The sequence below is a fragment of the Ammospiza nelsoni genome, chromosome 3 (genome assembly GCF_027579445.1).
Source record: "Ammospiza nelsoni isolate bAmmNel1 chromosome 3, bAmmNel1.pri, whole genome shotgun sequence".
In the NCBI taxonomy this organism is placed as follows: Eukaryota; Metazoa; Chordata; class Aves; order Passeriformes; family Passerellidae; genus Ammospiza; species Ammospiza nelsoni.
In genome coordinates, this window is record NC_080635.1 from 79111072 (window position 1) to 79131832 (window position 20761).

Consider the following 20761-nt stretch of genomic DNA (forward strand, 5'->3'; position numbering starts at 1 on the left):
TATGTAATGATTGGTTTGGACCCTGTAATCCAACTTCACTAAATTTTTTGGGGGGGTGATAACTATTCTTTCCCCTGATGTTTTGCATAAAATAGAACTCAAGAACACTGTATATCGGTTTCTTGGTCAACCACTAAAATATCTTAACATGAAAAGCATTAAGACATCAGGTGACCTTACCTCTCTTCCCTTCCAAAATAGGAAGAACAAAAATATGCCTTCCTGATTTTTGTCAGCTCAGAGTGCTTTCACATCTCCCTTAAGGTGTCTACCCCGTTGTTAGTGATCATGAGAGTATTTTCTCAGTAGCAGTGAAAGAATAATGTTGGAGTTTGGTGTAGACTAATTGGTGTCATCTAATTGGTTTGGTGTCATCTAATTGGAATTGATGCTTCATTGAGCTGGGTAAAATCCTAAAAGGTGGCCCAGCTGTTCCCACCAGGGCATTCAGCATGGTCCTTCTCTACATGTTGCAGGGTGAGGATCCATATTTCTGCAGACACATTGTGCTGCAGAATGAGGTACCCTTTTTTGAAGGTGGTGTTTGCAAAATCAAGTGTAGTATGGATTTTATTATGCTGTTTTGCAGGAAGTCCTCTCAAATTAGTACTTTCTCTTGGATTTGTCCAGATTATTGGGCATTACCTGTATAATTCATGTAGTGACTAATCCATAAGTATATAACAACGGTTTGGTTTTATTGTATCTTCTGTAAAAGTGTCATATAAATTAGGAATAAGTAGTAAGTGTTCTGTCCCTCTGAAAGATGAGTATGATGTCCTGGTGCATCACTCCTTTCTCCTTAATGTGTCTTGCAGGAGCTGTTATGGTAAAGGCTGAAATAATTCCTATATTTACTGTTATTAAAGCACCTACTGTGCCTTTTTGACTGACTTTCTGTTTGCTTATTTACACTGTCTTATGCTTCCTTCTGGTAGGAAGTTCTAGAACTTGGTGTGTAAAACAGCCATAACAGTTAAGGTTACAGTCAAGAGTAAAATTCCACCTTTTTTCTGTGCAGCAGTGGAAATATTATAGGTGTTACAGAATGTTTGAGCTTGGCAAGGACCTCTTGGTATTGTCCAGTCCTGATCACTGCAGGGTCTACCAAAGTAGGTTGCCCAGGACCATGCCACATCAGATTTTTAATATCTCCACTGGTGGAGCCTCTGTGGAGTCAAACTGTGGGCAGTTTGTTCCAGTACTTGACCACTCAGAAGAAAAAAGCATGGTGTTAAAATAGAGTTTTGTATGTTTTACCTTATGTCCATTGTCTGTTGTCCTGTCAATGAGCAGTGCCTTTTCTTCTGTCCTTCCCATCAGGTACTTACAGACACTGATGAGCTCCCCTGCCCTGAGTCTTCTCCTCTCAGGGTGCAGAGTCACAGCCCTTTGAACCTTTATTTCTTGGAGAAATGTGTTAGTGCCTTAATTTTACTGGCCCTTTGCTGGACTCACTCCAGCAGATCCCTGCCCTTGATGGTTTGGGAGACCAGGAGTGAGCACTGCACTCCAGGTGGGACCTCATCAGTGCAGAGTAGAGAGGAACCTGTTGCTCACCAGGACCCTCTGGTGCTTCATTGCAAAGCTGCTCTCCTGCTTGTCAGGCCAAGGCCTATACCTGGTACCTGGGGTTTTTCCTCCCCAGCAGCAGGACTTGACTTTTCCCCTTGCTGACCTTTGTGAAAACCTTCTGTGTCCATGAGAAGTGCCAGTGCAGGCGTGCACTGCTGGTCACCAGCTCTGACTGGACTTTGTGCCACTGATCCCAAGCCCAGTCTTTCAACCAGCTTTTAATAATTTGTCTAACCTATACTCTATCAACATGTCTGGGACACTTTCCAAGACACTTTCATTTGTTAGGAGGCAAAAATAAATAAATAAATAAAATCTCTTCATTCTGGAAATTGTCTTAACCACTAATGTGTTTTGTGATGTAAACTGATACTGCCACGGATGAAGTGGTCTTATTTTTGCATGAGCTTATTTAGGACAAAGCAGCATTCAAAATGTATTTAATAATCTTAGGTGTTGCCTTTGAATCTCTCCAGATACATTATTAAAATGAATATAATATTTTTAGTAATATTTGCAATAAATTATGCATTTCCAGATATATTAATAAAAATATAAAATCAGCAGGTTGTTAGCTATAGCCTCAGTTATTAAGAAGACCGAAAAGCTGTCTAGTTCTGGTGGCTGCCTATTAATAAACGTGATGTGGTCTCTGACTTAAATCTCTGTGATGCCCTGTCAAGGCTCAAAAACCTGAAAAAGCAGTCTCAGGATTTTGTTCTTAGGGCAACGAATAAAGCTGCCAGTTCAGGCTGAACACTGGAGCTGCTGACAATGAATGGTGTATATTGCTCTTAGTATCTGAAGCTAATTTTTAGTTTTATTTGTCCCTGTGTAACTGGAAAGGTCTCTGTGTTTGAAGAGTAATTTTCTAAGTTTTTCCAGGTTGCAGAAAGGCGAAACTAAGTAAAGTCTTGTAACAGGCATTTAAAATACTATTTTTAGTTTAGTTTTGGTGATCTCATCCCTTGCCATTTTAGGAGTCTCAATTGTTTTCTGCTGATAATGGATAGCAGAACAGCATGTAGAGTTCTGGCTCACCTACTGTTGAGTCACTTAGAAAAGGTATTTTAGTGTTGTGAGTCTGAATTACATGGTGAATTGTCTTCTTAGGTGTAGGTCACGTCTTGCTTCCAAGAAAAATGTGTGGTTGGTTTTTGAATGTCCAGAATGAGAAGGTAGAGAGACTTTGATCAAAGCAATAATATAGATATACAAACATAAAGTCTTTGCAGGAAAAGTGTAACAGAAGTAAGAAAAATGGATTGACTGAACTCAGTATCTTAAATCAGTGTTTAATGAGTGAGATTACTTACTGATTAAGATTAAAACTACTACTCCAGTTTTAGTCCCAGTGCCACTAATCAGTGGTAATATAGCTGTACTGTTTATAGAGCTTGGAGCCAGTCAGTGTGTGTTGGCTCCTCTGCTGGTTTATAAACATACTTGAGAGCTTGTTTGATTTGCCCACTAGGAATGTAATGCGTGCTTGAATAATGTACAATCAGTCTCAGTGCAGTAATTTTAAGTTGTTAATTAAGATTTTTAGAATTCAATTAACTTATTTTTATTTTTTTTCAGGATGGCTTGAATTCTTTGGTCCTTGATCTGGATTATCCAGCGCTGAGGAAGAACAAGAACATTGATAATTTTTTAAATAGATGTAAGTTGCAAGTGGATCTTAAACAATGACATTGTTGTGATCTCAATCATAAGAAGTTGAGTGGTCAGAAATGCATTACTCATAGTTATTCTACTAATTTTTATAAATCTGAGCTTCAAAAGGCTTTGGAGGACCATTTATTACTGAGAGAAATTTCATTTAAGGGAGTTGTTATATTGTAAAAATATGTTGGAAAATACCAGATTTTTATTTTCCTAAATACAGTTGGAAAACCCCTTTAATGTTATTTTCTTATCTTACATATGTGTAGCTACATAATTTGCTAAGTATATCCTAGTTATTATTCTTCAGGAATTCATTACACTGAAATCAACATTGTTTACATAGTCATATTGAATCTAACAGAGAAGTGTTCTGTGGGTTTTTAAAACTAAATTGTTGTACCCTAAAATCTGTTGCTTCATTTTTGAACCTTTGCATAAATGTTTGTGATTCTCCCCAAGTTAATTGTAGACAGGATCTTGGAGTTTATTAAGCATATGATTCTACATCAATGTAGCTGTATTTTGTGGTTTTGAAGTGTTTTCTATTATTGTATATAAGCAGAACTTTTTTTCTGGTAAAAATAGCAGATTATTTTGTAATTTGCAGTGAGTAAGCCTTCTTGGAATAACTATGCTTTGTAGTGAGCTTATTTTGAGATGTATATTGAAAAAAAAAACAACTTTTCTATTGCATATGTTGAGGTTAGGTTTCTGCAGATGCAGTCCTATTAGCAACTCCTTTTCAATTCTTTACTGGTAAGACCTTGTATGTGTTTGTCCTCTGTTGCCCTGGGACTCCTTGGAATATCCACTCAAACTCTTTACTTAAAGAGTGGCTGGTGTAGTAATTTGTGGTGAGTTCTTTGTTTGGAATTCAGTGCTTCTCCATGAGATTTAGCAGAGCCCTGTAGATGGACACACAGCTTTTACAGTTGCCAGTAAAGTCTCATTTGGAGAAATCACTTACAATACAGTAAATAAGAAAGAGCAGATTAGGACATTGAGGCATACCTTAGGATTATTTTCAGTTTGAGTTCAAAGGAATTCAAGTAGATATTTATGAAAGAAAGGGTCTGTAAACAGCATTTTAAGTATCTTTGTTATTTGCAACTGAGCATTGTATGTGTAAAGTGAGGGGAAACCCCTATGAAAATGACATAAATAACATTTATCAGCAAATTCTATGAGCTGGTCATATTTGCTTTTACATTACTATTTTTTCAGTAGAACAAAATTAGAAGCCTCTCTCTGATCAGAAGACCTGTGTCCTTTGACTATTAGAAATAGTAACTGTGGGAAAACAATTTAACCTCAGGAGCAGGTTGGGGTTTTGGTTATTATTTGATTGGTTGTTTTTTGTTTGTTTTCTTGCTTGTTTTCTGCAGCCCCTGAATATTCTGGCTGACTGTCTCCCTTTTTTCAGAGGCTGTTGCTCTTTCTCCTCCTCTAGGCTCTCTGTCATTGTTGTAGTAAATATTTTTAAGTATCCTATGTGACGTGGAGGCTACCAGCAATGTCAGAAACATGAAAATATACTTTTGTTCACAATTTTATTACTGCCTTTTTATTCTTAAATCACCTGACAGTATACTGTTGAAATAGCCAGATACTAGTTAAAAGAATTTTGAGATGTGTTACAAAAAAATTCACAGTAGCTAATAAAGAGTTTTTAAGGGTACACTTCATCTTTACCTGTTGAACTCTAAAAAAGCATGCAACACCTCACTATTTTGGCCAACATATCGTGTGGCAGTGCATCTTGCTTGAGAATTACACATGTAACTTCTCTGATGTTTCTGTACTGACTGGGAGAGAATAAAAATACTGCTGCATATCTTCTGTGATTTACACTTTAGGAAAAAATAAATTGTGAAATGAGAATTTTGTAAACATTCAAGGCTGGTAGTATTTTGATATTGCAAAAGAAAGAATCAATCCTGCCACAGTGATTCATTTCAGTCTTTTCTGACACAGGTGGTTGTATGGTTTGTTATATACCACACAGGGAAACTGAGCAGAATTAATGCAGACAGTCAGGTTTCATTTTTTCTTTTTATTAAAACTAGTCAGGCAAAATTAAAGCAAAGACCAGTTTCTGATTTTCATTTCACTTCACTGATACTTGTGCTAGCACAAAATGAGCCACTCAGATACAGGAAGAAACAGGACAACTGGGTTCTTATTGACACCCCTATTTTATGCAGTTTAAAATTGTTAAACCCATAGCTCAGGTCTTCTTGGAAACTATTCTGAGGGTAGCAGGTGTCACTGGAAAGAGTGTGGCACGTGCTTGCTGAAGCCTCTTGCAACCTTGGGCTTGGAAGAAGAGTTGGGAACTGTATTGAGAATTTATGGAACTGTAAGTTGTTGCCTTCTTAGGGTAAGGAACAGTGAGTTCTTGTCTCTTGTGATTTTTCTCAGCATCTGAAGAGCTGCTGCAAATGCCCAGCTGAGAACTGCTGTCAAAAGGTTCTGACAAACTCTGCTGAGCAGTCTGTGCCAGGGGCCTGGAGCCTGCGTCCCTCCCCAGGGTTTCCTGAGGCCAGCCTGGAGAGTGGCAGGGCCTCCTGGAGTTACACTGTGCTGCACAGTGAGGCAGCTAAAGCAGAGTCACTGCCATCCTGCTCATCCACTTTACACAAGGCTGTGGAAATTGTGGAGAGCACTAAATAATTATCACACAGTCAGTTTAATCACTTAATTCTTCCACAATAACATTTTGAGAGATAGTTTTTTTTCCCCACCATAATCCCAGGGGTTTGTATACACCCTACTTCCAACCTATGTCAAGTTATTACTATTCAGGTTAATGTTTCATTAATAGTTTTTAATTTTTAATTTAAAAATGAAACAGCTTGCACTTCAGCTGAGATATTAATTTATGTTTAGCTCAACTCATAATTGCAAGCTGAAACTCAAATGTTTCAACTATTTCACAAAGGCAGTTTATTAATTGTCCACACTATAGGAGTTTGATGTATTCTGTTTCTGTGACCACTTCACCAAAGCAGTCTCTTCACTTGTTTGATATGAAAGAAATTCTTTAATTTCCTGCTTTGCCTTACTATTCTGATTTCTTACCACTTCCTCTAAGGTACTGAACCAAAGTTAGCCTGTGTTTATTGGAAGAGGCACATTAAATATCTGACATAATACAACCATTTCTTTTCAGTTTTTTGTTGCTTTAATTAACTGTTGGTATTCTGATTTTAAATTGCTCTGGTTTTTAGCATATTCATGGAACAGAAAAACGTAATGCAATATTTAATTCCCAAAACAATGAGAGGAGTCTCATAGCCCTCTGAGAGCAAAAACTAATAAGCTTATTTTAGAAAAGGAAGCTGAGTTTTTCAGCATGGGCTTGGTGTAACAAATCTTTCTTGGTATTTTCCTCTTCTGTCATCCAGGCAAAGGCAATAGGTTGAGTAAATTCTTCCAAGTCAATTTTTCTGCCATCTAAGATTGCCAATTGTTGAATCATGTCTTAGTGGCTTGTGCCTTTTTTGGTGATCTCCCATTAAATGCAATTTAGTCTGAAATAGTTAAATGACAGGTTTAAGCAATAGCTGGAAACATTTAATCATTTATATTCTTATCATCATGAATAGAAGGGCACAAAAAATGGATTTTTGAGTAAGTCCAAATAGCAGCATAGAGAGGGGTGCCATAAACAGGCCTTGTACAACCCAGAAGTCTTGACTCCCTAAATGGATCAGTGATTTTTCTGTGCATTATTTAGCATCACTCAAGAGTTGGGAACCTGTGTTGTTAAAATGATTTGCTGATGTTATGTAGGTTGGCAGACTTGTAGAGTGTAGTGACAGTGGATGTATTTACAGTAGAAGGGACTTCTAGTAGAGATGTGGCACCTGTGCACCAGTTTTTCTAGACTCCCTGAATAATAAACTCCCTGAAAAGTTCCTTTGGCCATTTTCCTCTCCAAGCAGACACTGCTTACTCAGAAGATGCAACTGTTAAGATTAATTTCCTGCAAAATCAACAGTTCTGGTTCCTCCCCTTGCATTTTGTTATGTCATTTGAAGTTGCTGAACCCTGCCCAGCCTTGTGGTTACCGACAGGAACCTGTGTCACCCCGTGTGGTGTGAGTGCCTCCCAGGGCTGCAGCTCTGTGTGCTCTGGGCTTCCTGTCAGCAGCACTCATGAAATGTCAGATGCATTTGCTATCTTGGGAATTTAGTGCACTGTAGAACTTCCACGGAGTTAAGGAGCTAATTGCTCCTCTGGTTTTCTCTTGGCTTCTCTAAGGCAGCTCCCTGCCAGGTCTTCACTGTCACCTCAGCAGGTTGGGCTCCAGTTCCATTCTTAATGATTTTGTTCTGGTAGGAGTAGGGATAGGAGAGGTATCAAATAACCAACTTTCCCTAGCAGAGCATGGAAGCCACAGTGTGTAAGACAGAATGTCTTAGATGTATAAACAAGTTATATGTCAGTGTCATTAACCACATTCCCTTTTGGTTACTTGGTAGATACAAAGCAATTCAGCCCTGCCATCAGGTTTATTTTCATTACATTAGGGATGTGTTCTCTGTAAGCCAGAGAGGGCTGCTGCCTTCTGTTTCCCTGTGTTCTGCTCTTTTCCATCTATGCAAGAGAACATATTTCTCATGTTCCCCTTTTATTTCTCTGAGGGAGGAAGCATTACCCTGTCTGGAGCTGTGCCTTCTAGTTCCTCCTGATTCTGCAAGGTCTCCAGCAGCTTCTTCTTCTTCATACACTTTGACCAGACACTACAGATGCACCCCTCATTACTTCAGTCTTTCTGTTGTGCTTTCTGTTTGGTTTTGTTCAGCTGTGGGATTGCAGCACTTCCTGGCTGTACTTCAGTTTAACTTCTGGCTGGACTTCTGCCTAGGGCAGCAACTTTTGACTTAACATACTCCATAGCAGCACTCATTGACTGACTGTGTCTGATCTGTGGGGTAAAATTGCACTCCCTTGCAATTTTTTTCGTCTTATATACACTCCCCAGAACTGCTTGATACACATGGGTTTTTTAAGAGAAAATAACCTGCATATGAACCTTCTTTTAAATCTTAAAAGGCAGAAAAGTTTGGGGTTTTCCTTCCTCCCTATCCCCCTTTATTGTCCTAGACAGGTATTTTTTCCATTTTCACAAGCATTTGCAACCTTCAGCCACATTCTTGCTGTCAGCTGTCAGCAACAGATCCAGACACTCTGCCCTTTCAGAAAGTGAAACTTCATTTGTTCAAAAGTTATAATGCCATTTTCATATAGTAAATCAAAAGTTGTCTTTAAAGACTCTTTGTATCTAACATTCCTGGTCCTTCCTGTGTTAATGAAGAAAATCAATTGATAGGTGATGGTATTCTCATGTTTTAGAACTTTTATTTAAATGTCACAATATTTCTATGAGATTCCATTGCATCCTGGGGCTGGGGAGTCCACCTAATGCCTTCCTTTAAACATAATATTTTTCTTCTGCTGATCTTTGTGCTGTTGCAAATTCATGAGACATGCATACAGATACCAAAACTTTCAAACTCATCTGTGTGAAATCTGAAAATTCAGACCACTATAAGAAGGCTGCTAATGAAAAGGTCTCCTGCACCCTGGATTAGGTCACGTTTTGCGATAGTGAACTAAATCTTATGATCCACTATGTTACAATTACGATGTGGCTTCAGGGTTAATCTAAGCTTGCCTTCTTGCACCCCAGTTTTTTGTTTCAGGTTAGTTCCATGCATTGATTATCTGCTCCATATCCATAAGATTTTATGCCAAAATAGACAACCCATCTGTATTACTGATACCTTTGCAACATTTGCATCCCTATGTGGTATTATTAACTGAGATTATTAAATTTTAAAGGAGTTAGGAGGAGTGACCTCATTGCTCTCTAAAGAGGGGAAAAGTGGAGAGGGGGGTGTTGAGGTGTTGAGCTCAGCTTCCTGGGATGCAGTGACAGGACATATGGGAATGGTCCAAAGCTCTACCAGGGGAGGTTCAGACAAGACATGATGAAGCATTTCTTTGCTCTGAGGGTGGTCAGACACTGGAACAGGCTTCCTTGAGAGACAGTTAATGTCCCAAGCTTGTCAGTGTTAAAGAGGCATTTAACAACCTGTAACTGTTGGTCAGCGCTGAAATAGTCAGACAATTGCAGTGGTGGTCACTGTGGGTCCCTTCGAACTGTTCTATTCCATGCCATGCCATGCCATGCCATGCCATGCCATGCCATGCCATGCCATGCCATGCCATGCCATGCCATGCCATGCCATGCCATGCCATGCTGCCATGCCATTCTATTCATCTTTTAGTAAAGCAGGTAGGATTTCTCTATTCTCAGCATTTCACTCGGATGATAAAACTAATAACTCCTCACCTGGTTGTTTAACATATTTTCAGGGTTTTATTGCTTGTTTGCATTATTTAATGCTTGAGGAGTTTCACTGGAGCTGTGGTGACTTTGTTTATAGTTTCTACCTTATACAGAAGTATTCCTGTGAGTTTCTTCTCAGATATTTAACTGCATAAAACTACACACTGTTTTTTCAGCATGTTTAGATCTCTGCTCATTTCACGTACTTGAAAACATTGAAACATGTCAGAAACATTTAAAATAAACTCATGTCCTTCCTGTGTGTAATGAGATGCAACATTATATTCAAATGTGTAACTGCACATTCTCTGTCACTTGAAGTTTTTCTCTACTGCTGCTTCCTGTGAATTTGTATTTATCTTCCTTGTTTAGTACCAGGGCTTGTGATCTGCAGCTCCAAACACAGCAATTCCCTTTGCAATCTGCAAAATTAATTCATGCTATTAACAAAAATAATAAACTTTGTGTGGGTGAAGCACTGTTGCTTTTGTCCTATGCTTTTGGTCCAGGCTTTCATGATTCTGTATGGAAACAACATCACAATTCTCTCAACTCCTCTTCCTGTTGACACACTGAATTACTGTGGTCTTACAAGTACACTGAATGTAGCAGATTTGTTTACTTTTGGAGATTTTAATTGCCTCTGTCCTTACAACTTTATTAGCAGATCATTCCCTCACTGTAACATTAATCTCTCCCCTTCCCTGTCACATCCAGTCTTTTCTTCAGAAGAAACTTACAGTAGCATTTTTGTGTTCACAGGTTAGGAGGGATCTCTGGAGGCTAGCTGGTCCAGCTCAAAGTCAAGCCCGTTTTGATGTTACATCAGATTGTTCAGATTCTTGTGCAGTTGAATTTTGAGAACTTCCATAGATGGAGTCTTTTAGCTCTACTTGATAGTCTGCACCTTTCTCCATTTCTATTCTTTTCCTACAAAATGGGATTTCTGGTATTTCATCTTGTCTGGTGACTCTTGTCCTTTCACTTTGTACCCCTTTGAAATAAGACCTCATTTCAACTTCTGTTGAGGCCAACCATTTACCCATCCCTAACCTGAACAATTCCAGTTCTCTCAGCTTCTCTTGAGCATCATGTGATCATCTTGGTGGTCTTCCATGAAGCCATGGAGTGTTTAGTATTTTTTGTGTACTGAGGACCCCAAAGTTAGTCATAATATTCCACATATGGTCTTGCAAATGACAGATAGGGGAGGAAATCTACTTCCCTCAAGTTACTGTCTGTGCATTCACCAGCACATACTCACACAGTCATGGCGAAGGCTGGCTCCTCATTCCTCTCTGCTTGCCTTGTTGTCCACCAGGGCTGTCAGGTCCTGTTTCTCATGGTGCCTGCTAGCTGGTGAGTGCATCTTATTCCATTGTGTGGTGCTGTTCCATCCCAGCTACAGGACTCTGCACTTGCTGTTGTTGAACTGCGAGCTTCCTGTCAACTCGTTACTCATCCTGTCTGGGTCACTCACAGGAGCCACCCTGCCCTCCAGTGCATCAGCTTTCAACTTAAAGCCACTGGCTGTGACTCCAGCAGCTTTACCACTCACCTGATAATTCCTCTGTGCAGTCCATGTTTGGCTATAAAGATACTTTTGAGATGTTGTGTTGGAAGTCATGCTATAGTCAAGGAAATGTACTGTCTTCCCTTTGTCCACCAAGACAGACATTTCATCATTGAAGGAAATGAGGGTAGTCAAACACAGTTTGTCCTTTCTAGATCCATTCTGGGTGTTTTTATCCTTCCATGTGCATCATGTTCTTGAAAGTGGATTCCTGAAGGATTTTTCTCCATGATCATCTTGGGCAGTGTGGTCAGGCTGCTATTCCACCCTGTAGCCCCCTTGTTGTCCCTTTAGAATATGGATGTGGCATTTGTGCTTTATCACTCATCACCTTTCCAAGTTGCCATGACCTTTCAAAGGTGATAGAGAACAGCCTGGTAATGGTCTTGACTGGTATTTTCAGCGCACTTGGATGCATCTTGTATTGTCTCAAGACCTGGTATATGCCAAGTTTGCTTCACTGGACCTGAGAGGCTCCTGAGCAGGGCTTGAGAGTGAAGTGAAGCAAAAAAGGCATAGACTGCCTTGATCTTCTCCATGTCTCTGGTACTAGATCACCTCCCACACTGGGAGCAGTGGGACTATATTTGCCTCAGTCTTTCTTTTATGGCCAATGTATTTATAGAATCTCTTGTATCCCTTCATAATCCTGGCTAGTTTCAGTTCCAGCTGAGCTTGGTTTTCCCAATTCCATCTTTTCCAGTTTGAGAGGTTCCTGCTGGGTAACCCAACTCAGCTTCCATGTTCCATATCTTTACCTTTTGTGGTGAGTTGAGGCAGAGGTTGCCCATTTAGGCAGACTGGCTCCTTGCCATTCCTGCTCGATTTCTAACTGGAACAGCTCAATAGCTAACTAGAACAGACTGTTCTTGTGCTATGAACGTGTCATCTTTGAGGATCAGCCCACTCCTCTGCCCTTCACAGCAGCTTTTCACAGGATCCTGCCAAAGAGTTTTCCAAACAAGCCATGGTCTGGCTCGATTCTTCTGGATTGAAGTCCAAGGTCTGCTATTTTCCTTCTTCAGGTCTGTTCAAGTCTTCAGTTCCACCATCTTGCAGTTGCTTCTGCCAAGTCTGCCACAGACTTTGTCTTTCTGAACCAGTTCATTCTTGTCTGTGAATAATAAATTAGAGTGTCTCCTTGTCCACTTCTGTTGCACCCTTACTTAGACATAAGGGTCCCTGCTACTGAAATCCCTGTGTTGTGTTGTACAACACACACAGCTACTGATATGATCCCTAACTGAAAGACAGGTATCACTTCTTATGGCTGAGTCTTGTACTTTAACACCTTTTGATTTCAGAGGACTCTGCAGAAGGAGAGCTTTGTCTGATGTGAGTTAGGTGGTTGTTTTGAGGGTTGTAACTCAGTAAAATGCCTTCTTGGCTTATTGCTTGTTTGGAAGAAAAGAAGTGTTCCTGATAGTCAGGCATCTCTTGGATTGCTTGTAGCCTGCCAAGTTGCTCTTCATGAATATGTAGGAATGGTTAATCTATTTACTAGATGTTCTTATCATTAACTCCCTTAGACCATGTCATCTTTAATGTCATACTGCATTAACTGTATTTCTCATCCTTTTCTCCCTGGTATTCAGATCTGAGATCCTCTTTTCTAGGGATAATATTCCATGGTATTTGACCCTAAAGGGGGATCTCACAGTAATATAAACCTCTACCCCTCTCTGAATCTAAGTATCCACAGCTTTTCATACAATTTCATGCTCTTCCCTGGTAGAGTTCTTGCTCCAGCCACCTGTTTTGCTTTGTTTTGTTCTTCCTCTAAGTGTGTGTAGGAGCTTGTCATGCCTCAGATGATCTTTTGTCCTCATAATAAGAATAGATTTTAAAAATGCATTTAGCTGGGAATGCATTCATAGCATGCTTCATTTACAAGATTAAAAAGTCTAGGACCTTCTATGTTTTTAGAACTTGTCAGAGATCAGAATTTCATTGTTTTCCCTTTTACAGATTCTCACAACTGCTCGTAAGACACATTCTGACAGGCAGTGCTTATCTGAAGAATACTGAACAGAGCATTGTAGACATCATTTTAAGAAGTGTAGAACTACACATGCAGTGAACACCAAAAAAGCAGTGTGAGATAGCCAGCAGTTACACATTTGTAAACTCGAATCAATGTTTCATATGGAATGGGTGAGTGGATGTGCCAGATCTTTGTGTGATCTGCAGTTGTACATGAAGGTTACCTAGTCACATTGCTTGCCATGTGAGTGCTGTTGAACCCTCCAGGTGTGCAGGAGCAGGTTACACCTGCAGTGCTTTTTGCCTACCACATACTCCACCTTGCATTAGCAGTGGAGTGTCAGTGGATCCTGGGAGTGCAGCGGGTAGCAAGGAATGATTGAAAATTCCAGATAGGCATCTCTGGCTATCTTCATTACCAGAATCTTCCCATAAGCTTGTGAGTGATTATTAGAGGTGTGAAATGAGAGTCAGCAAAATATGAAAGACATTACATTTGTTACAGCTAAAGGTAGAAGCTAATGGTTTCCAAAGAATAATGAAAGGGGATATTAACAGTGACTACAGATTTCAACAGTTATCAAGAATGCTCTAAACATTTGAATAAAAATAGCTTATTTTTACTCTAAATGCATAGCTAAAATTGTATTCTATTAATACATGCATTATCACAACTTGTTTTTGATTTGTTTTAGATGAGAAGATTGTGGAAAAAATCCGAGCTTTACAAATGAAAGCTGAAGACTATGAGGTTGTTAAGGTGATTGGAAGAGGGGCTTTTGGAGAAGTGCAGCTGGTAAGAATGTAATGATTTAATGTTTAGAGAGATAAACAGCTTTAACCAAAAACTTCCTCAATCTTCATGTTTTATATTTAAAAATTCTTCTTAAAAAGAACAAGTGTAATTTTCATTGTATTGAGAGATTGTTTCTGTGCATAGTAAACAGTAAATCTGAGTTCAAAATATAATGGACAGGAAGGGAAGAACTTGGGAATGTTTTCTATCCTTTGGTCAAAATCAAAAAGGCAGTCCATGGCAATTCTAAATCTTTTTGGCCACAAGTATCACTGTATAATATATGAAACCTGCTACAAAAGAGCAGGCAAACACTGCAACAAAATATTTTTGTTTTGTTCTTATAATTGTGATGCTTGCATTATATTTTAAGTGACATGACTCACAGGATTTTTAAGATTCCTTCTGTAACATTGTCCCCTTGACATTGTATGCAATATAATACCTAAACTATGAATAAAATTACTTTTAAATTTTCTATTGCAGAGAAATTCTGTTATAAAAAAAAGGTAATCAAGCTACAAAAAGTAACTTGGTGTATCACATGTAGTCTGATTTTCATTTAATTTTGATTTTTCCAGGACTTCCAAGTCCTACTGTCTGATAAGTTGGCACAAAAATGTGAACCTGTGTATGAGATGGATTGATATGTCAGTTTTGAAATAAGTATTGGATGTAAGTGCCAGATAGAATCTAAAATGCAAACATTAGGGACAAGTTATCATGAGCTAACAGATAACTGTGCACCAGTTATCCATGGTGATTTTCTGGGTGAGTACTTTTAGAGGAAGAGAGGTGTAAAGGAACTGAATGGAAAGGGGAGCAACTAATGTGCTGCAGTTGAAGCTTGTTATCTTGTTACCACAAGGTAACAAAAATTACTCTCTTGCTTGTACTTGTTGACCTGGAGCTGGTATTTTACTGCTCTGTGGTAATTTTGCCCTAGGAAGTTGGGAAAATCATATTGACTTGTAATGTATAACCATTTTGGAAAATACAAAGATGTGTTGGAGTTTTGTTGACGAATGTGGTAAGATCTATGCTGTGAAGGGCTTGTAGAAGACACAGTGTATAATGGCAATAAATTTATGATCCTTTTATAAATTCTTTGTATTTTCCTTATTAGTGTTGTTTGAATTTTTTGGAACTTGAAAAAAACCTCTTCTGATTAGCCTAATGTTGTTTGCATGACTCATGGTTAATTTTCAAATTTAGATGTGATTAGTATGGCAGATAGCAACATCTAATCAGCAAGTTTTATTCATCTATGTCATTTTTTAAGAAATCTTCATCCAAGTCTAGTAGCATGAGAATGTAGCACCTTCCTCTCTTTCTTTCTGTCAGGGTCATTTACACTTTGTCCAGAAGAGTGAATGAACTATGGAATGGAGTATTTCTAAATATCCTCATTTTCTAGCAAGACTTTAAAGAATTATTATGTATATTTATAACCTTGTATGATTTTATATCTTTGTAGCAAGAAATTAAAATCAAAACCAAAACCTTCAGCAGAACCTTACTTTCTTGTGAAGGGGCTGCTGCAGGATGTTTTTAAGAAAGCAGTCTAGTCCATGTCTTTTCAATGACAGTCACGTCAAATGGTTCATTTTAAAGTCTTTTATTAGACATTTGTATCTTTACATTAATCCACATGGAGCAGTGAATAGAGATGCTCCTTATGCACTGGCATGTGAAGTCAGTAAAAAATCAAGTTGTAAGGAGCAGGGTTCCTTGTCCATTTGTTGAGGGGACAGGAGGTGAAAAAGAGCAAGTCCCAATAACAGAAGCCATGTGCCATTTTTAGATGTCACATTCATATTTCCTGGAAGCGTCCAAGATAACAATATTTTTGATGTGCTTCAAAAATGAAAATACACTGTTTTCATATGTGTGTTTCTTAAGAACAGAAGGTTTTTTCTAACTTATTTTTATTTTCTTTTTAACAATTAATTTCAAATAAAAGGTCCTGATTTGTTCTGGAAACTCTTTTTTGTAATTCACCATGCCATATACAATTTGAATTTTTAAGAAGAGATAACTTTTTGTAGTGTACATACTGCAGTTGGGCACTTTGAGGGATCTGAAGACAAGAATTATTTTTCATTTGCCCTAACATTAAAATGTAATGACAAAATGCCTAATAACGTGGTCATACAATGATGGGGTTTGGACTGCATTGTTGTCATGGGGTTTTTAAAAAAACTCTAAAAAGCCCTTCAAAAAAAGCAAGAATCCTTGGTATTGGAAAGAAACTTATTTGTTTTCATTCCTTCATGTCAATTTAAAATAACACTTTTTCTGGAGAGTAAAAATACAAATAGAAATCATAATTTTATGCAGTCTTACAGCTGAAAAGGAATGGGCTAATAAATACAACTGCAGATCTGAACTAATATTAGCTGGTGATGTGGACATACATACCTCCATTTTTTGCCTCACAAGGTATGGTACAAGTTTAAACTATTGAGCTAAGCTCTATCTATTTCTACTCCATTCAAAATGTTGACACCACTGTTGCAGATGATGGATTTGTGGTAATGAAAATATTTTGCAACGCTTTCTGTGATCAAAATAGAAATTTGCTTCAGTGGGGATTAAATACAGAAAGAACCATAAATAAAACATGATTAAGTACATGAGTTAAATTAATGAATGTTGTGTTATCAGTATGTGTTATTGTGCATAGAAATTTCAGCACAAATAATTATTATATGTTTCTAATGATTCTATTAGTATGCTCATTTGTTAGCTTGTAATGTTTGCAACATAAAATAGTCAGCTATGACCTCTTTCATTTAATTTTGTTTTCCATAAGTCTTCTGCTCCAGTATAACATTTTCTTGCTAAAGAACTGATGTGACGCAATCAGCTTTCCAGATTCTGTTAAGAAAGTGAAATACATTCTCTACTGTTATGTCTTACAGCTAGATTTTTTTTTAAAGTCTTGATTTTTCCTCTTCCTCTCCTCTCCAAAAAATTTTAAAAATAGTCCAATAGAGATCAGATGACTATGGTCTGAGCATCTGACTGTGGTGGAGAAACAATTTCCTTATAAATCCAGAAGTAATAAACTTTACATTGTGCTCTGGTTTCTGGTTTTGCTGGGTCTGTACTGATGGGGAAAGCTAAAACAATGATTGCCAGCTACCAGATCACTTCTTCTCTTACACAGTGCCGTGAATAAAAGTGACTGCTGTCTAGGGCAGACAGAAAAATTGAATTATAGTACTTAATATGTTACTTCTGGTTTATGCAGAAACAGTTATTTATGAAAGCACATCCTGAGTTCCTCTTGTTTGTTTTCACTTGTGGAAAATCATCTTGATTTGAAATTGAAACTTATCCTTAGTTCCTTCTCTCAGGTCTAACCATGAAGGACTGTAATGTTGCAGTGACACAGCAGACTGACCTGCTCATGCACTGGAAGAGAAAACTAAAAATTAACACTTCCTTGTGTTTGGGTGCTACAGGATGGTCTGAGTCTCAGTCTCTACTGTCTGATGTCTTAGTGTTGCAAAGCACTGGTCGTCTTAGCCTGCTGGTTTATTTTTCTTCATTAAGTGCTTTGTTTATTAGGTTTAATTCCCCATGCACTGCTGATGTACACTTCTGTACTAAAGCAGATAAAGCAGTCGGGTTCTATTAGCTGTAAATTTGTCAGGACCTGTACTTTGATACCCTATCTGTAGTCTTACAGTTTTATTAGTTATTTTAGAATACCTGTAATTATTCAAGCCATAATAATTCAAGCCATAGAGTTCATTTCAAAACACCACTCTAGGATCATCATTTTTTTCAAAATCATAAAAGAGACAGTATCATTACCAATATTATGTACTAAATCTGATAACTTCAAATTGATGTGTTATTTTCTTTGCCTACTGATTGTCTTCCCATGTGAATGCTGGGGAAATTATGGAGGCATTTTGTTTATTGAAAGTATTAGATTGTTGAAGCAGAGTAGAGTGAAATTCTTTTTCCTTAATGCATTTTCACCAGTTAAACAAGGCAATGTTACTCAGTGCTAATGGCATGAAGGGATTTTCCTACCTATTTTGAGTTACTCTGGTGAGCTACAGTTTAAATTTGGCAGTTCATTTTAACAGTTGGAAGAAGTTGAAACATCATGACAGTTTAATAGATGAATAATCTGCTGTATGAGCTAATATCTGTATGTACAAATATAGCTCTGAGTAAAGAGCACAGTGACTAGCAGCTCCACAGGCTGGCTCCAGGGGCCGTGGTGCTGATAGCAGGAGGAATGTCAGTGGTAGGTCTGCTCACCTGCAAGGAGTGCCAAGACATACTTACTCTCTGGCTGTGCCAGTATATTTGTTATTGCTTTGGTTTTGTACAGAGAAAGAGCCCATCTTGAAATTTTCACAAGAAATCATTAGCCAATAACCTATTGGCCCTGTTTAGACAGGTGTACAGATTAATTTTGGGCCCCCCACCCCTCTTTACTTTGTTTCTACTGTATATGAGCTTCCTTCAGGCTGTGATGACTTTCAAGAATTTTTTTCCCCAAGTCATAGGAGGCAGTTGTTTTCCTAAATGCAGGCAGCTGCTCTAACTGCACCTAGTCAAGAGTACACAGTGACTTTAGGAATTGTAAACTACTAAATACATTGCAGAGCTTCCATGTGAAGTTTCACAGGAAATGCATCTTCAATTGAACAATATCTTTTTGACGTTTCTGGTCTTTGTGTTTCTTCTGGTTTTGGCCAGGATTACAAAAGTTCTACCTAGGGGAGTATAGTTTGTGGTGTGCCACCAAATCTTTGTAAATTATCCCATTTGGGATTAGTAAGTGAGAAGAAGTTAGTTTTCAAAATACTGTTTTAGGACATCTTCACTAGCTGACTAATTAATGTCCTAAAATATGCATATAGAGTGGTTAATGCACATAGATACCATGTTTCTGTTCTGGTGTTAGGTTGGAGGTTTTTTGATCTAATTTCTTAGTGTTAAACTATGCAAGATACTAATAATAAAACCTTTGCACCTGTATCTAGAAGGTAAAAAACCCCAATTTCAAGAACAGCAACTACTTAAATAATCCTCTTTCTGTTCATGTTCTTACTTTTTTAAAGATTACCCCTCCACCTGATAATTCTTCTATTCCTTCAGGAGTATTAAATTTTGCAGCTCCTCAGGAGCAGGAGACTGATGCTCCCAGATCTGTTGACCAAATAGGTGCCTCTGAAGGTGTCATGGACCTGCATCTACAGCTGCTCAGAAAAGCCTATTAAACGTTCTTTCATGTAACATAATTAAACTCAGATATTGTGCAAAACTAAGAAGTTAGGGGATCTGCTTTATTTACTAGATGTAAGAGGTTCTAAATGCACCAGAAAATAATAATTTCAGTTTCTGGATTTTTTATTTTAACAGGGAAAAAATAGGCAGAAACTTAATGTCCTGATGACTCAGTCTTCTTACAGCTGAATACTTCTCACCTTGATTTCTTTAAGAAACACTCAAGAATGTGAAAAACCTGTTCCTTTAATAGTTTTTTCATAAAATACATGTCACATGATTAATTACTGAGTAATGACTGCAATGTGCAATTTAAGGATTTGGTTTCATGTCTGAATTCAGGTGAAGTTTTCAAAAATATTTTCATATTTTGTAATAAAAGGTTTAATTACAGTTTTCCAACAGGATTTATTGTATTAATTTTGCACCATTTAAAGTGAATTTAAGAACTGTTTAGGAAAATAAATAGGAACAATCATGTTTTGGTGTAAAATAAAAATTGGCAGAGGTTGAAGCAGACTGCTTGCCCAGTTTCTAACATGGATTAATCCAATGGCTAGACAGTGTTCAGAATAAGAAAATAAAAGCAGAGTTAGACTTTATTTCCTGCTATAGTGGGTTTTTTTGAGCAGCTGTTAAGCTTTTCTTTTGAGATCTGGAAGTTCTCAAATCCTTACTGTGTAGAAAATTGGGTGTATGAAGACCTGGAGGCATCACAACCTAGAAAGCACTTTGTACATAGCAGAAACATACTATGCTGGTACTCAGATTTTAACAAGGCATTTTAAAAAGGTTGATTCTCTTCTTTCTCAACCAACAGGTTCGCCATAAAATGACACAGAAGGTTTATGCAATGAAGCTCCTTAGTAAATTTGAAATGATCAAAAGATCAGATTCAGCCTTTTTCTGGGAAGAAAGAGATATTATGGCCTTTGCCAACAGCCCGTGGGTGGTTCAGGTAAGGAAGATGTGTAAAAGTAAAATAATAACAACAGCAGCAATAGTAATGATGCTGAGGCCATAAATACTTCCCAGTCTTGAGCTGGTTTTGAATTTACATTGAAACTCAAATCAAGATTTAGGTTCAGATTTTTACTTTTAAAAAATACATTTTTACAGCAATTTCACTAAGTATTGTATATTTGCCTGTGTTAAAAAGTGGAGTAATTTGCATTTTAGTTACTACAAATGCATCCTAAAACAGAATTAAATAGATTTATGTAATGCCTACATAATTATTTGGAATAATAGGGAAGTTATCTTTCCAACTGTGAAAAATTCTGTATAGGAATGTAGAAACAAATGTGATTGGCATTTCCAGTCTTTCCTCATGAAACAGTCAACTGATCACAGGCAATTGGTATTAAGGGTGCTTTAAATAGTCACTGTCTTTTCAGCTGCAGTTTGGTGTATGGATGAGTGTGCAGTCCTGGTCTCCTGCAAGACAGAGGCTGTAGCAGTAATTTCCTTGAAACCATCCTCTTGTAGTGGTCAGTTCTGAGCTCACATCAGCCCTGGCCATGTCCAGTAACAGAGAGCTGACTTC

The 20761-nt window shown here is 37.9% G+C and overlaps 1 protein-coding gene across 1 annotated transcript in view; it reads left to right on the top strand.

Annotated features, from left to right (window-relative positions):
• ROCK2 (Rho associated coiled-coil containing protein kinase 2) overlaps positions 1–20761 on the top strand; it is a 104164-nt gene that overhangs the window by 37203 nt on the left and 46200 nt on the right. The window contains exons 2-4 of the mRNA XM_059468915.1: positions 3157–3238; positions 13856–13956; positions 20036–20173. Of these exons, the coding sequence (XP_059324898.1) occupies positions 3157–3238; positions 13856–13956; positions 20036–20173 (321 nt within the window). The remainder of the gene's footprint in view (positions 1–3156; positions 3239–13855; positions 13957–20035; positions 20174–20761) is intronic.